Source organism: Camponotus floridanus, unplaced genomic scaffold, assembly GCF_003227725.1.
Source record: "Camponotus floridanus strain SB8 unplaced genomic scaffold, Cflo_v7.5 scaffold4, whole genome shotgun sequence".
Taxonomy (NCBI): Eukaryota; Metazoa; Arthropoda; class Insecta; order Hymenoptera; family Formicidae; genus Camponotus; species Camponotus floridanus.
In genome coordinates this window covers 139561-156979 of record NW_020229547.1, presented here as the reverse complement: position 1 = coordinate 156979, position 17419 = coordinate 139561, and the positions used below count along the sequence as shown (strand labels likewise).

The 17419-nt window shown below is 33.8% G+C and overlaps 1 protein-coding gene across 2 annotated transcripts in view; it reads left to right on the top strand.

The window, feature by feature from the left end:
* LOC105257643 (transmembrane and TPR repeat-containing protein 1) overlaps positions 1-17419 on the top strand; it is a 126313-nt gene that overhangs the window by 39881 nt on the left and 69013 nt on the right. For both annotated transcript variants that reach the window (XM_011268406.3, XM_025411383.1), the window contains exon 2: positions 12593-12770. In XM_011268406.3, the coding sequence (XP_011266708.3) occupies positions 12593-12770 (178 nt within the window). The remainder of the gene's footprint in view (positions 1-12592; positions 12771-17419) is intronic.

Genomic DNA, 17419 nt, shown 5'->3' with positions numbered 1-17419 from the left:
ACTATCATGGCCAAGAAAAAAAATGAAAAAAGGATTTATGGGGATGAGAAAAATGAGAAAAAAAGTAAGAATCTTCGAAGAAACTAGGGTGCCGATAAATTGGAGGCTGCAGAAATGAAAATTCTGGCCAGCTCGTCCATGAAACGCGGTCAACCTAACCGTCCGTGAGGAAAGAAATTATCGCGAAAAGTTTTAATCGCTAATTACGTCTTTGTTGGACTACATACTGTGCGCTGCGGTGGTCAGGTCAGGTATACGTCTTTACTTATGTGAAAGGCAACGGGCGAATTCCCGTATTTCGTGCCGCAGTGGCGAAAGTATAGAGGTGACCGGACGGATGTCGGGTCGGGCGATGCGAAAACTTCCCAGACACGTAGGAACGATGTATTCGTCGTTTTAGTCGTGCTGCACGGCGTAATGACGCCGTCGTGAAGGTTTACTACGTGCAAACTCGCTGCAACGAGTTGGGGTATTAGAAAAAAAGTTCGCTATTGCGGTGCACCTCCGACAGTGCAGCGGGGGGCTTTCATGCGTCAGCTTAAAAGCTCCAGCTGACACACTGGACGAAATGTTGGATGAGGAAGACAGTGATTTGCAGCGATACATGTATAAGTATATAGGGTACGTTGCTGAAAAGACGTGAGAAAACTTACTCTGTATTCATTTTTAATTATATAAAATGAATCGTAATATATACGAGCATTGTGTATCCTCGTTTGAAAGTTAACTACGCAAATAAATACGTTGCTTTTAATTATATAAAAATTTTAATATTTTATATATACATATATATATTACACTTTTTCTGGAATATACAATTTGGACGCATCGATCGATAAATGTTTTCGCTCGTAATGTTACTTCAATGTATTTTATGGCGAGACACTAATACAAGGCGCATTTGTTGTTAGATACCCTTACAAAAATATTCGTTCTTCTTATTTCTTTTTACAAGAAAATTTCTACTTGAAAATAAACAGAATTCTTATATTAAAATTAAATGTGTGACAAATTATTATTTCAATCAGAAAGCCTTTAAAAATTGACAATCTTTTTATTTCGTTGTTCATATTTTATCGTTTACTATAATAGTTAATGTCAGTAATAGTCGATCGCGATGTTATTTGAAATTTGTATAGGTAATATACTAAATATCATGTAATGATTTATAAGCAGTTTAGTGGTATTCTCGGTATTTCCATAAGCTGTTCTGTTTCAAGACAATACACGATACTTGAGACGAGAGTTCTCTTCTGGTCCTCACATAATGAGAGTGGCCTTGTTTCGTTTCTCTATTTTGAAGGGCTTTAATAAGGGCATCATCTAGGTGTTCAACTGGACAAAGATCTTTATAACAAAAGAAGAGGAGTACCTTCACGTAAACTCATGAACAATATACCTTTAAATTTTTAATCGACGGTTAATTAGAAGGAAATAGAAAAAAGAAAAAGGAAAGAAAATATTACGTACGTACACGTTGCGGACATTATTTAAGCTACTTTAGAATGTGAATTTTGTGAACATATTCATTTTAATTTTGTTATTTAATAAAAGAGATTAATCCTGGAACATTTTTATTAACATGTAACGATCACATTTTTAATTTCCGATTATTAAGCAAAAAACAGTTGCTAGTATTTATTTCGTGATCTTTGGAACCATAGAAAGTACTGCATACACATCGAAAAATTTTATATAAAAACAAGAGATATTTCTATTTGAGGCTTTGTTGTTTTACTCTCGTAGAGTCGATCGTTTGTTTTAATTCGATCATTCTTTGCATTCTTTATAGATTAACGTTTCACGTTTGCAGTGCTGGAATATTGTGCAGTGAAAATGCATACTCGAGAACAAATAATCCGGAAAGCAAAAGATTTCTTCCAACAAAGTCCAAAAGATTGCATTGAAGCCACTTTCGGGAGGGTCGATGAGTTGTATCGAAGTTTTTACTATTGCTAGAAGAAACTCTCAGTACCGGTACACCACCATTGCCATTTTATAGGTTCAAACGAGAAATGGCGTTCTTTCAACCATGGTCTCTCAAGTTTAGCCATTAACCGTATTGTTTCCATCCTCGAAGTTGTTTTGGCCTTTAAAACGAAATAGACTTTTCTCACCAAACAAGGTTAGCACATTTATTTGAGTGATTTACTTTAATTATTTCAGAATAAATGCCTTGATATTTTTCTTTGAAATATATAGTTATATAATTGTATAATATACATAAATAACAAATATAATACATAAAGAACAAATTATACATCATATATTTTTCTTGTTTTATTAAACAGCTCTTTAATAGCTCTCCCTCTTTGCGTTTGTTCTGAATCTTGAATTTTTTCTCTTGTTAAAGTTTGTCTCACACAGAGAGAAATAATAATGTGTCTTTCAAGTGAGGTAAATGACAAGAATATTTCAAAGTAAAACGAAGAAAGTGAGAAAAATCGGTATCTTTTCTTGTTACCGTCTATCATCTCGTGAGAAATAGGATGAGCAAAAACGATACGTTGCTGTCTCGATTCGACAGATTGCACAGTTTGTGGAAAATCTGATTTGGAATTTTAAGATGTCTGTGTTTGCAATACTCCACAGTAATTTATTGAAAAGTTGGAAACTTCACGAAAAATTTAAAATTCTTTAACAAATAGTTCTGTGACTGTTGAGCACTGACAATTTTCTGTTGCTTGTCACACTTTTAACGTCCTTTATTTTTTTATGGCTCGTGTTCCAGTATTTTTTCTGTCCATACTCACACATAGAATATATATATAAAATATATAAATTTAAAAAATTATAAATTTATAAAAAAATATATTTATCTTGAAAGCGCGGAAAATGAATTAATTAATTATTTATCTTATGTTAATATATACTTTAAATTTGCCTGCGAGAATAAAATGCATAATAACTTCTATTAAAATAATAAAATAAAATTAATCTTTTATGTTAAGTGTTCTTTACACACACAGAAAAAATGTGCAGTATTTGAGTTATTTAAGCACTCGACTCAGAAAATATCACCATCAGTCATCGTAACTAATATTCAGTTAAATATGGACACAATTGTGGCTCTCGAACGGTTGCGGTAATAAATTCAATGTAATAATCCGATATTCCGACAAAGCCGTTATCATTGCACAAATACTGCAAACATAGTAAAATACAGAACATTTAACGTCCGATATATTCTAGTTTCTCGTGTTATTCCGCGGATTTATGATAGTCTGCTGTCGATGATGGGTAACAATGGAATTTTTCTATGAAAAAGAACGGCTTATTTTTACTTTATAGATTGTGCGATCCACTCTCTCTCTCTCTCTCTCTCTCTCTCTCTTTTTCTTTCTCTATTTCGCGATTCAGGCTTAGCATTGTCCAACCGTATTTCTAGCGACGTTCGAGCACACAGGCTGAACTTATACGGAGGAAAATGTTAGAGCGAGCTTATTTTCTCATGGGACAAAGTTATCTGCAGACGAGGGAGTCGCGCAGTCTGTTTCTCTCATGAGCCTAGTTATATCTGGCGCGGAGATGTATTTCAATTTGGTCGAAGATACTGTCTCCGTTATTTCATATGTGGATCTCCAGTCTCTTCTTCCTCTCAACCTTTCTCGTTTTCTTTCTCTTCTTTCGACCTTCTCGCGGGAGACGTGGATTCCGCTAAGAGAATGTGCGTGGGCTGTGCAGCGACTGAGGAAGAAGCGGGGGATAGTATACGCGAGGCACGAAGGCGTTTAGTTCGGCGCGGCACTTTATCCCTTAAATACCCAGAGGTATTCTTCCCACGGAATTGTAGGTCTCCTTCTTTCCTCGGCTCGCTGAATGGCTCTGGATATCCTGGGAGGATAGAGAAGTTACCTCCACTCTCTCTCTCTCTCTGGCTTCCTTTCTCTCTCTTTTCTACCTATCTTTCTCGCTTTCGTACTTTTTTTTTCTTCGTTTCTCCTCACGAAGCAATTTATACGCGCCTCCGCCTCGCAAACAGTCGCCCATTACTCCACGACGATAAAGCTCCACGAGTTTTGCGTCCGAGCTTGCGCAGCCGTGGATTTTCGAGAATTTATTACATTGTCCACGAGTTAAGAATCACAAGGAACTACTGGACTAGGAATTAGGAAAGACATTAGTCATTCGTTAATTTATATGAATTTTTGCATCTTCGATCGTTTGCGATTGAAAGATGAGAAGAAAAAGACTGAAGATCGCTTTTGATCATTACAACATTTGACATTTTATCCGAATTGTAGATTCACTCTTACAGCTTACACTCTTACTCTTACACTCTTATAACAATAATTTTACGTACAAAATATATAAAAACATACCATAATATAAATTATATATAATATATATGATATAATTAAAATATATAATCTATTCTTAAAGAAAGGCATGTAAAGTTGATTATGCGAATATCTCAAAGTTCATTATTGTCGCTTTTCCATTATGTTAATTGGTTCTCTCGTGGTACTGATTTAATGTGTGTGTGTGTGTGTGTGTGTGTGTGTGTGTGTGTGTGTGTGTGTAATATTATAAACTCTACAACTACAAGCAATCTGGCAGATACAAAAAAATAGCGATAAATTTTATTATTACATTTATAAAATTATAAAATTTGTTTACATCAAAATTTGTTTACAAAAACATTTTTTTGAATGCTCATAAAATACGTATGGATTAGGTAATATATGTACCGCCACTAGCGTGAATCAGTTTTCTCGATAAGGAAGAAAATCGTATTAACGTGCAATTGAAAAATCCACTTCACAACACAGTACACATCTCGCTAGATTTCGTCGTGTCCCCCATATTTCTACTCTTATCATATGTACTTTCTTTCTTAATATGGTACTATTTAGGAGCACGCAAGCGAAATAGCGTAATGATATACCGCGAAATCTAATGTACATCTCGAGCGACGAAATTATGGCAACCGAACTTTTTTTCGAGCGCAACATTTTCGAGCATTAGAATATTTGAAAAAATGATGTGACATGGCATTTTTCTACATATTCAGTCCATTTGGAAAATTTATATATAATTTTAAGTAAATGTATAGATTTCTTTGTAATATTTTCGACAGTTTTTTGTATTAGGAATTGTGGATGCTGCTAATTAATTCGTACAAGCGTACATCTATATTATTCTATTAGTACACAAGTAATTGTAATTTTAGAACCTAACTTAATAAAACTGGCACCATAAACTTAAAAAAATTCGAAACGCAACGTATATGCATGCAACCATAAATCCTTATATACATACCGTGAACACTTGGAGTTTACTGCTCGAGGCTTGATTGTAAAACTGGCCTTAAATCAAAAGTACTCGTTTCGTTCGGGTCGTCACGAATAGAAACGGAATAATCACGAACATCTCGACACTCTCTTTTTCAAGCACACTATATAAAGACGTCACGACGAATTTATTTCATTAGAAATTAATACGCTCTATTTGTATTTGAGAGAAGTTAATAATATTTTAATTAAAAAGATCAAATTAAAAATAAATAAAAATTTGATTTGTGCTAATTGTATTTCTGGACGAGTAAGATCTCATTTTTAATTTTGGATTTTTTATTTATTAAAAGAGACGTTATTTATCATAGCTATTATAATATGTGAAAGAAAGAAGAAGCACAAAAAACATGTACGCATACTTTAAATAAAAATGATAAAATATGTTTATTACGTACATGAAATTATATTTTGCGTAAATACGTATTAAAAAATGGAGGCACTTTGATATGAATACACAAATTATTCAATGACATATCTGTCATATATAATTTCTTTAATATATTTAATATAATATAATGTATAAATATATATAATAAATTATATAATAAAATATATAATAATAAATTATATAATGTAATTTATAATAAAAATTATATAATACATTTAAAAAAACATTTAAAAAAGCGAATACGTTAGGTATTATTAAATCATATATTTATCGAGCAGTCGGTCTCGCTTCAAAAAATAAAAATTTCGTAAAAATATTCGCGCGGCATAAAATTTGATAATAAATCCCGTGTTCTCTTCTTCTACAGCGTGCATCTTCAGATATAAACACTGGAATTCTATTACAATGACGGCCGTGGGGGCCTTAATTCCGTTTGCAGTTTGCCCGTACGTTATCATCATGCCCGTCCGCCTATTCGCTGGTGCACAAAACGCGAGATCGTTCAGACGTCGTGTTTAATGCTCGGGGCAGGAGGAACCTGGAACGCGATTAATCTCAAGGCACGAGAACTTGCCCGGTGCAGTTCCTTATACTGCACCGTTATAACGATCGCGGCGGAAACGAGCGCATTCGATGTGGCGCCTCGCGCAGCGCGAAATTGTGGCAGCTCGTCTCTCTCTCTCTCTGTATTTCTTCCTCTGTGTTACTCTGTCTCTGTTTTTCTCTCGTCCACTCCCCGCAGCTACGACTCACCGTTCCTCACGTATTACTCATACGTGAAGAAACGAATAACTCGGTCGTAAAGATTCTCGGTGAATTGATTGTCGGTGATAAAAAGGGTGACAATTAAACGCGGCTATAAAAGCGGCTGCGATCCGATAATCGTTTCAGAGTGTATACGCGATACCATCTATATATTTCGGTGACATTTTTACGAGTTGTTACGGACCAATGGTATAGGGGCTAGACGGGAGGAAACGTACCCACAAACGTGCGCCGTTTGCATTCGGTGACAATGACAAATTTAATAGCTGCGTTTCGCGGCTCACCTGACAATTACGATGACGTTTCGTACGCGCGAATAACGTTAATGCGTACGGACTGGTTATCGAGCGCGATAAAAAATGATTAGCGCGCGAAGATTACATCACGGCGCGACATGGCTTTGCAATTTTCATTTTACAGGGACTGCGTGTATAAAGAATCTCTAAAAATATAATATTTATTTGTCCGTGCGTTCATTTGTGCGTCGTCATGGATACGCCAATGTAAGCCGACGCATTCATAATTATGGTTTTAAAAGAATTGCAGTTGACCTGTTTTCATTATTTCATTGCGTCGATATGGAGACCCGTGCAAATCGAAGCGACCAATCGTCGATTTTCCATCAATCGATCGGCGCCACTTGTTTCGTGCAATTGCTACAATATCGAGTTTTCCATTCGCGATTGCAATGGTTTTACACGAGCGATTTGCGCTGCTAAAACCCTTGAGCGCAATATGACGCGAACGACCTTCGTGACGGATTAGGCGCAAATCGGATTACAACAAATCAGTGGGAGCTTACTTCCGCGAAACATCGTCAATTGCCTCCCTCTTTCAACGTCCGATTATTATGTCGAGTTTAATTGAAGAGTACTTGAATTTTGTGGATCATAGTTTTAGTTATTATATTTTTTTAGCTCAATAGCTCTCGTATGAAATGCCATATAATTAATTGTTTTTAAAGTGGATTGAAAAATTGCTAGAATAAACCCATGTAGTAAATCGTTTAATAACACGATAAACTTTTTGCACCTAAGAGGAGGTTTTTCCGTTTGCTCGAACACGGCTTAATCTGTTTCTTAACGATCCCGGCTACGGGAATACGCTCGATCGACAGGTTAATTTGGCCGCAATGAAAGCAGTCTCGATATTTCCCAACGGACCACAAGAGATTGGAAACGAGGCGTAAGTTGGATTTTTGCTTAGCGAAATCAGCCACGTCGCACACCAAATGACTGGTGGCATGATTCCAAATTATCTCTGAAACCATTCGAATTACCCCCTAAAACTATCCAATCGCTGTTTAGAATTGTATTGCCAACCAACAGTTATTCTACTATTGTTTTCATTTTTTTGTGTATATGCCTGCTGTGAGATAAATCTTTTTTAATATAACTGTTTACAATAATAATAAAAATTGCATATTGTCTTTTTTTCTTTTAATAAGCTTAATATAAAATTTGTGTGAATTTCGTTATACTGTCTACATACAAATTAAAAATTATGTTATCCCTTGTACGTAAAATAATTTAATTATACCCGAGAAATCGATTGTGGAGTGACCTCGATCGATATCGTAATTTTGAGGCGCAATCTGGATAGGGATGTGTGGCTTAATGATTACATGATATTAGCTAGGTGCCTGCTGCATGGCCTTCCTCGGAAAGTCCTTTATCATGTTCGACATGGACACACCATATTTTCCAATATACAATCTAGAAAAGGAATGAGGCCCGTCGGTTGATATATGGCGCCACTCAAGGCGTATAAACGGCCGTAATTCATAGTATTATCAGATCTGACTGCGTGGCTAAACGGATCGTAAGAATGAAAAAGGAAGGTTGAGAAATAGAAGGTCAAAGATATCGAATAATTAATCTTGTCGATGACAATCTTGCCAATCTGCGATTGCAATCTGGCAAATTGCCATATTACATTTGCACAACTATCATAATTTTGTTGTAAATAATTAAAATGGAAAACGAGAAATACAATAAAGAAGAGAATTACAAATAGCGAATAGAAAAACTCGTATTTATAAAAGTTTTAAGACGGCGCAAATATGTTTTTATTTTTTGAACATAAGAGAACGGGCAATATTTTACGGATATCGATCGGTGCCTTCCGACGTGTCTAAATTTCTTTACGTGAACAACAGAGATCGAAGTCCCGACGTATCCGTGATTTATTTCGTTGGACACTTGGCCGGGAGGAACGTGACTGGAAGTACGGGTTAGCCAGTCCCTTAAATCACTGAAGCAGCACTGGAGAGTCGAAATCGGTATCTTGGCTGCTATATTCCGCGCACGATTGAGCCTGAATGGCGTTCTATGATGCTCTATCATCGTGCCTTTGTCTTGTGGCTGCAAACGATAGTCCTCACCAGAGCTGAAACTCAATGCCATCGAAAAGGAAACGAGATTCGAAATACGTACATCACTGTCAAGGAAAATCGCGCGAAAATGTTTCCTCTGCGGTATCGTGCGTTACTTTGACATTCCATGAGAAAAGGTAGAGGAATGTTTTCTATTCTATAGAAAAGCGTTTAAGAAAAGATCTTAAAATATATATCTCTGTCGTGCGATATAAAGATAATCATATTTTATCTTTTTTTCCGTGTTGATATATCTTGCACCTTAATTCCGATGAATACCGATAACATTTTTCGTAATATACGGGCAACTTCCCAGAACCTTCTTTCTTGAAGCGGAAGAGGTTGCTAACAAGATGAATAGACGAAACGAGGTTGATTTTCGACTACGTAACGTGGAACGGATAGTCAACTAAGTCAACGTGATTTAACGACATCGTTCAAGAGTTTAATACCTCGTTACGAAGGGGCCGATCTTTCGAGTTTTTATGCGACGTCTTTAAAAGAATCTTTTGAAGAGGCCGAACGTCGAGAATCCTTGAAAGGCTTGCCCAGTGTATCATCTTTATGGCCCACGACCGGCTAAATTTCATTAGTTAATTACGTAACGGAATTCTGCCAAGATTCTCTTTTCAAGATGTTGATCTATGCCACGCGATAGTTTGCGCGATAGTACGAGTCTTTACGCACGAGGCGACATTTTCACAGAAGTACGGTTATTCAAGAGAGAAACGAATGTCTGATTTTAGAGGTTCTTCCTGAGATTAAAGCTCTTCATTTAACTGGTGCGAGAGTCGTTCGTTTTGTTCCGGAACGCAAACGCAAAAGTGATAATGACGGAACAGCGGGAATAAGTATTGATCGCTCTCTGCGGCTGGCCAGTAGTTACGGGCCGGTGTGGTCAAACAGTAGTAATAGAACCGGTCGTGGTTAGCCAGTAGTAAGAGCGTAGCTGTGGTCAGACAGTTAGTATCAGGTCCCGCTGCGGTCTGATACGAGCAGCTGCTCTACTTTATCATACTACACTTCTGTTTTGAAACTTTTGATGGTTGTGTCATCAGTGTTATTTCAGCACGAAAATGCAAAGTACACTCCAATTACCGTATATAAAATATTTTTTAAAGGAATAACTATCATTTCTGGGCCAAGCGCGCAAATACAGTGCTTTTGTATGCACAGTGCTATTTTATATTTTTCATTGTTTCAACAAACGAATTAGAAGAATAATGTAAAAGATTATGATCAGCATGTTGTATGTTTCGCGCATAATACGCGATGATAAAACATATCAATTATTATTATGATAACATCATGTAATGATAATGATAAAATATTCATGTAATGATAATGATAAAAATATAACTTATCTGTAATAATTAAAAGTGACATGGTAGAAAACTGGGGACAGCTAAATCAGTTTTTTCTTGCATCTTTTCGAAGAAATATTGTGTAGGAACAAAGACGATTAAATACTTAAAAATGAATCAATTTAATAGATACGATTTAAATGTCGTGCAAATAGATTTTTCATCTTTGAGACAAAAGCTTTTTTTCTATCATTTTCAGATAAATTAAGGTTTTCTACGAGGTTTTTCTTTTCACTATCCGAATTGGGAAAATTAAATTTTCACAATTTATTTCTGAATTATAATAATTTATAATATAACGCAATGTGTGTGATATCGATAGATATTTTTTATATACTATTAATAACATTAGTATACAGTATTATATTTATGCTTTTATATATATTGCTATATATTACTTCTCGTATATAAATAATACAGATACACAAATTTTTATCGCATAGAATAAAATATTGAAAGCAACAGTTTTTGCTATTTGCACGTGGACAAAGAGAGTCTGTAATTATTTTCCTGACCAAATTCTTTCTCTCTCTTTTGTGCGTTTGGGCGAGTTTCAATGATGACATGAATAAAAGATATAAGAAGAAATTCGCGTAGAAAGTTGCGCCGACGAAGACAAATTGTGTTACAGAGAATTCCTCAGGGGAAAAATATAAATGATTATTCGCAAAGAGAGCGAAGAAGAATGAAACTGAAGATTGAGACATTTATAATATACAACGATTAATCTCCTCTGTTTTTAGCTCCGAGACATATACTAGCAATTAAAATAATTACAATCTAGTCGAGGTATGAATATCAATGTTCAACGCCGAAGAGTACCTCCACATGTAACTGTCTTGATATATTTAATCGCATATCAACAGCGAGACTGAATCAATACTTGTTTAATATCCAAGTGTGATACTGCAACAATTCAAGGTACTTCATTCCGTAACATGAATGCATGTGCACGCCGTTGTGCTTGGAGAAACCAGTTAGAACAAACAAGAAGCATCTAAGCATGCAATCCTCATATTCTGTAATTTGAATCATGAATCAGAAATTCGAATCAGAAATTTGTGAACTGAGGATGCGGCAAAGAAACACAATAAATTTAGTACAATAAATAGGTATAAGTGCGAAAATATGACTTGTATGTCGACTTTTAAATGGAATGGGAGAATGGACTCCTAATTCAAATTGCAAGTGTATTATTTCGCAAAATAAGTTTGCACCGCCACGTTTTTTAATTCAGACATAATAAAAAATAAAAATATATTAATGTACAATATACAATAGTTAGCGGTCTAACTAGAAACTTCGCAGTGAAATTTGCGCGCTGCACTGCGATCGACGTATGCGAGCTTCTTGCTTGATCTAGGGCCAAGGAAGAGACAGGATACGCCTCCGACAATCATGATCCTTGACACTTGGAAACGGGCCAAGTGCAGGTCCCCTCCGGGGGCGTCGAACTTATGCCGCCGGCAGGCTTCCAAAATTATAGCCCGGCTGCGTCAGCAACTACGATGTTTGTTTTCATCTCGATGTCGGCACGACGATCCATATACTATTTTTCATTCCGTCTTATTTTGATCGCGCCTACTGTTTGCAATGGCGAATGATTTTTCAGCGATTAGTGAACTGAGAATGAACGCCATGAAAGATGTTTCAATAATCTCGCGCGCGTATATGATATGTCGATATTATTTTTGTTAACGGGCAAATATATATATATATATATATATGTCAGTTACTTTAATCTCCTCAAAGAAAACGGCATTCCTCGGTTAGTTGCGGCGAAAGGAAAATGGTCGGAATGGTTTTCTAAAATCCGATTACTCTGGCCGACTTAAGCGGATTTTCGTGGAAACTACGTCACGCCCGTGTTTGAAATCCATTGTACTTATAAACAAAAAGATGACAGGATTTATCTTTCTGTGTTTCTTTGTAACAATGAAATTTATCTCGTTTTTTACGAGTAAGGATTGTTTCATGTAGGCATCACAGAATGGCATACAGAAACTATTTTCGGTGCAACGTTTTCGTCTTATTTATGAATAATATTATAATATTTTTGCGTACAGGATACACATACATAATTAGCTGTTCTATCTTAATTTAATAGGAAGGGAATATGTGAATTTATAATCTCCATTATTCAATCTCCATTATTTTTGATGAAAACATCATTTACATTTATATCCAGATATCTGTTATCTTCTATATAAATTTCAATTATTTTCAGAATATATTTGACATTATTTCCGATTGTTCATTGCTTTTTTCTAATTCTAATTATCTTAATTATCCACTTTTTGATTTGTCATTCATCTTTATCGCAACTAACACAACTCAATTTTTTTATATTAAGTCGAAATATTTTCAGATATTTTCAGACGAATTCTGTTTTAATTGATTTCAGGTTGAATTACTTGATGGCAGGCTTGAGTCCCATGTGGTATCACGCCACAAACGTCGCCTTACATGCCGGTGCGTGCATCTTGGTCACCAGAGTGAGTCTCGTGGTAGCGGCACTTCGGCCAGGATTTGCGGCTCTCGCTGGATTGCTATTTGCCACGCATCCTGTGCACACGGAAGCGGTAAGTGACGATATACGAAACGTCTGAGAAATAAATGCGATCTATTTTTTAATGATTTTAAGATTAAAAAATTTTAAAATATAATTTCAAGTAAGAAATGCCAGTATGAGTTATATCCGATCCGAATCGGCGACTCGTATTTAAAATCATTGTTAGTTATGTTTTTCTCAGCTAAATGGCAAACTATATATCATTTGCATCACGTTGCACACGCTTTAGTCAATCGCTCGTTATTCCGTGATTTTGTTTGATCGTTTGTTTACAGTTAATTAATATTCAATAGCATATTCTCGTGTACATGTACTTAGGCGTTACATAGTTCATAGCATAATGGCAAATTCACCCTAAACCAAACTAAACAACAAGATTAGTAGAGTCCACTCGTCACGTAACTGCCTCATGTGCGCGAATAGAGTTTAGCTGATCCGATTTTCGTAAGTGTATAAACATAATTAGCCTAATCTTATTATGACTATGATCATGACGGATAAAATTTGAAGTGTTTGTTGCCTGATGGAGCGAGAGAAAGAGAGAGAGAGATAGAGAGAGAGAAAGAGAGGGAGAGAGAGAGACTGTTGTTTTAAGATAGACTTGTTTTTGCTATAATCAACGTTGGCGTTTATCAGCCATAAGAGAAACACTTAGGATGTGTGCGCATGCTACTTTAGACAAATCGTTTTCTTTGGAACTCTATATACCGGGGAGAGACAGTATTAGAGTTAGCTTTCATCAAATATTTCTACGGCATTAATGCGAGAAGAATAAACTTCGATGTCGTTAATAATATTACTTTACTTAACCTACTTTACTATATTTTGTCTACCATTTTATTGCACAAAATTATATTATTGTGTATTCTGAGAAATAGAAGTTAATTTTGTGTATTACAAATAGAAAGTTTATAGAACGTTAAATTAAGAAGAGTGTTAAATTGAAAAATGTAACAAAATTATTCGTCAGTGATTAGAATATTAAAGATAAAATCATTAAAGATAATATAAATGATATACATATATATATATATATATGTTCTAATTTTATATTATTGTAAAATAATTTGATGTATGAAAATATTGATGGATGTCGCACGCACACTATTTTTTTTATTGTCATATTATTGTTTTATTCGACGGAGCTCATATTTATTCGCGACTCAAGAATTGAAAGCGAAACATTATATCAATGAACAATGCATGTTAATTTTTCGTAATTATGAATACATAATCACACGCACATGGGAAAAATGTATGGAAACTAGATTGCATAGGTATTTATACAAAGGTGAATTCCGCGTTCATTAGTTCAGAATCGTGCCTTTTGAGCGAAATTACTGGCGGCATACGACACTGGTTCACAAGTCCAGTCTCTGCCTATTACAAGCTCGGCCTGCTTGCTGGTCACGCACTGCATTCTGTTACAATCACGTGCGTGTAGTATTGCATGTATTATTCGTTGCGTGCATAGCCAACCCTCGTTGCTAGTGTCACTATTGTGATATCATGCTCACGTTGTGGGCGGATGGCTAAGTCAGATAATATTCGTATTAGATCAAATACTATGCCAAACATGATTATTTTTACATGACAATGTCTTGTAATATTTTATTATTCATATAGCAACAGTAGTGAAAAAATCGCGAGGAATTTTTTAATACATGAATTGTACATAAAATCCAGTTTAATTTTAGCAATTTTATCGGAAATTGTGTGACCAATTTCGTAAATAATTAATGACAAATCTGAAAGTAGTAAAAAAGGTATGATAGAATATTTGAGATGTTTATTCAAAGATTTATTCGTTCGAATTATTTTTACCCGATTACATTAAATATTGAAACATCAATAGCAATCGGAGCTTTGCCATTTTGCCTTTATCACGATAAAATCGTCATAAAACTTTTTAAACGTTAAAAATGTTTTTGCGTTCTTCTTTTTTAATTTATATTCTTTTGTCACGAAACGTTCATAAACTTGTCGCTAATATTAATAAATTAAAGCATATCGCGCACGAATATCGGAAATCTCGTGCTTCAATCGGAAGGCGCGATACCGCAGCATTAACCTCCGGTTTACCCGCAACTCCTGTTTCGCCTGCCATGGCATAGGATCTGTTGTCACATCGTTGTTCGCATTACTCTGATGACAGTCACCGGCTCTCTGCCAAACAAATCAGTTGGTACTGTTTGACTCTATTTGTCGAAATGATCATCCGACGAAAACGCCGTCTGTTTCTGGATTAAGTCCTTCATTCGTTGAAAGGAATCTCGTATTAATTAAGCACAACACCATTGAAGCGTTTGGCTTTTGGTCTGGTGTAAACCGGTCTGAACAAAGGACGCGTTTGAAAGGGTGGGTGAAGGAGGGGCATCAAGTGAAGAGGGATCACTGACCACCGTCCTGGACTTCGTCGTTTGTCTGTTGAACGCGGAAATCTCTACGATCGATCAATTAGCATGCTCGTGTCGCTGTTCATTATATAGGATGCATTCTACTCGTACTCGTATGACTAATTAATTGGCAGGAGTTCAATAGGCATTTGCAGGTCTGGCGAAAGAGCTGATTTTTTTATATTTATGTGACAAGCTTATTTATAATAGCTAACATATAATTGACTGCTAAAAAAGAAAAATTATTATAATTATTTATAAAAAAGAAAAAAATAATTATTTATTTTACGTATGAAAAAAATTCAGAACAAGAGAGAATTGATGCCTTTAAAAAGGCATGTTTAAAAAGTATTTGGATTTTTCTTTTTTTTATGCTAATTGTAAGTTTATAAAAATAAAAGTACTCTGTGTGGCTGATATATATTAGACATATTTCCTGATTAAAATTTATATACGTTGATATACGTTCCCGAAGATAATGTATTACTATGTACAAATTCATGATAAAAATATATTAATATAAAATCTTTTTAAAAAATGTAAAATAACACATTAAATATTTAAAAAAATACGTACGTATTAAATTTGCATATAACATATAGAAATTAAAAAATAAAAATTAGACATATATATATATATATATATATATATATATATATATATATACTTGACAATGTTTTTTTATTGTAAAATAAAATTTATCACTCATCGGTCGATAATCGGTGATAAATTACATGTTGACAAGAAACATTTAAAGCTCGTTGTAAGATATTCGAGTTAATAAGTCATTATAGAAATAATTGTCATCCACATAAATATCACTGTACATAAATTAAAATTTCTATTTTCCAATTGCTTCGATTTTTATTTCAAATGAAAACATACAATATCTATTTATTATATTTATTTAAACAAATAGCTATTACTTTAATATATTTATAAATTGTTAATATTGAAAGTTAAATAAATGCGCTGACTTATAATAGTTAAAATTTTTATATAATAGATTTAGTTATATTAAGTAGTATAGAATAATATTTAGTTATATTAAGTAGTATAGAATAATTATATATAATTATATATTTTCTTGGTGCTTCATTTCAAATGATCGCAATCGTTTCTTAAAAAATTTTTAATAATACAACGTCGTAATAATACAACGATACACGGACCGATCACTATCCGCGAGATTTATTAAGATTTATTAAAAATTTTACTTTTACTGCGAGATCTATTAAACTTTATTAAAAATTATTTTCTTTTATTTGAATGAAATTGAACTATCAAGTTACAATTATTATATACTTGAGTCAAATTCTTGTTATTTGCAATCTCTTATTTTGTTTTACTATGTATTCTATTTTATGCACACACACATACACACACACATATACATAGTATTTTTATAAGAAATAAATAATAGAATAATATTTATAATATATAAAAAGTTCTCTCTCTTCTCTCTTTCTCTCTCATTTTAAGAGCTTATAAAATTTTTAAGATTTTTTATTTTATATCTTTTTATTTTTTTTATCTGATGTTGTTCGTTTCATATTATAATAAAAAATACTCACTTTTTTCGATAAGATATGCATCTTTTGACTTTCTCTCGTTTTATATTGCTGTTGGCCAGATTTTATAATTTGCATGTAAAATGCATTAATTTTTTGCGATATACGCGTATATATATTGATAGTATTCACATTTATCTCGTGAAGTGTTTGAATTGAATGACAAAAATAACTTAAATTATTGGGAATATTAGATTGCACGATATCGTTCAGAAATGCTTGGAAATATATAAAATAGTATAGATTATTTTATATATATCTATCATATCATATCATATATATATATATATATATATATATATATATAATACATAGAATATTTAACTTTTAGTATTAACAATTTATGAATGTATCATATATAATATGGCAGTCACAAAATAATAAAGATAAGATAATAAAGTAATATTTAATTGTAATGTAATTATATATATATATATATATATATATATATATATATAATTACATTACAATTAAATATACTATAATTATACATATACTATATATATTTGGATCGGGAAATATATTTAGTCCATTAACCATTTCGATTAAATATTACTTTATTATCTTACTACGTCCTTTTACGATTCCTTTTATTTTCTACGTGTATGAAGCTCGCGAAGAAGAACAATTCCTTGAAATTTCAACTATTTTATCGCATTAAAATGCACTTACTTTTATAATGGAAGTCGCTC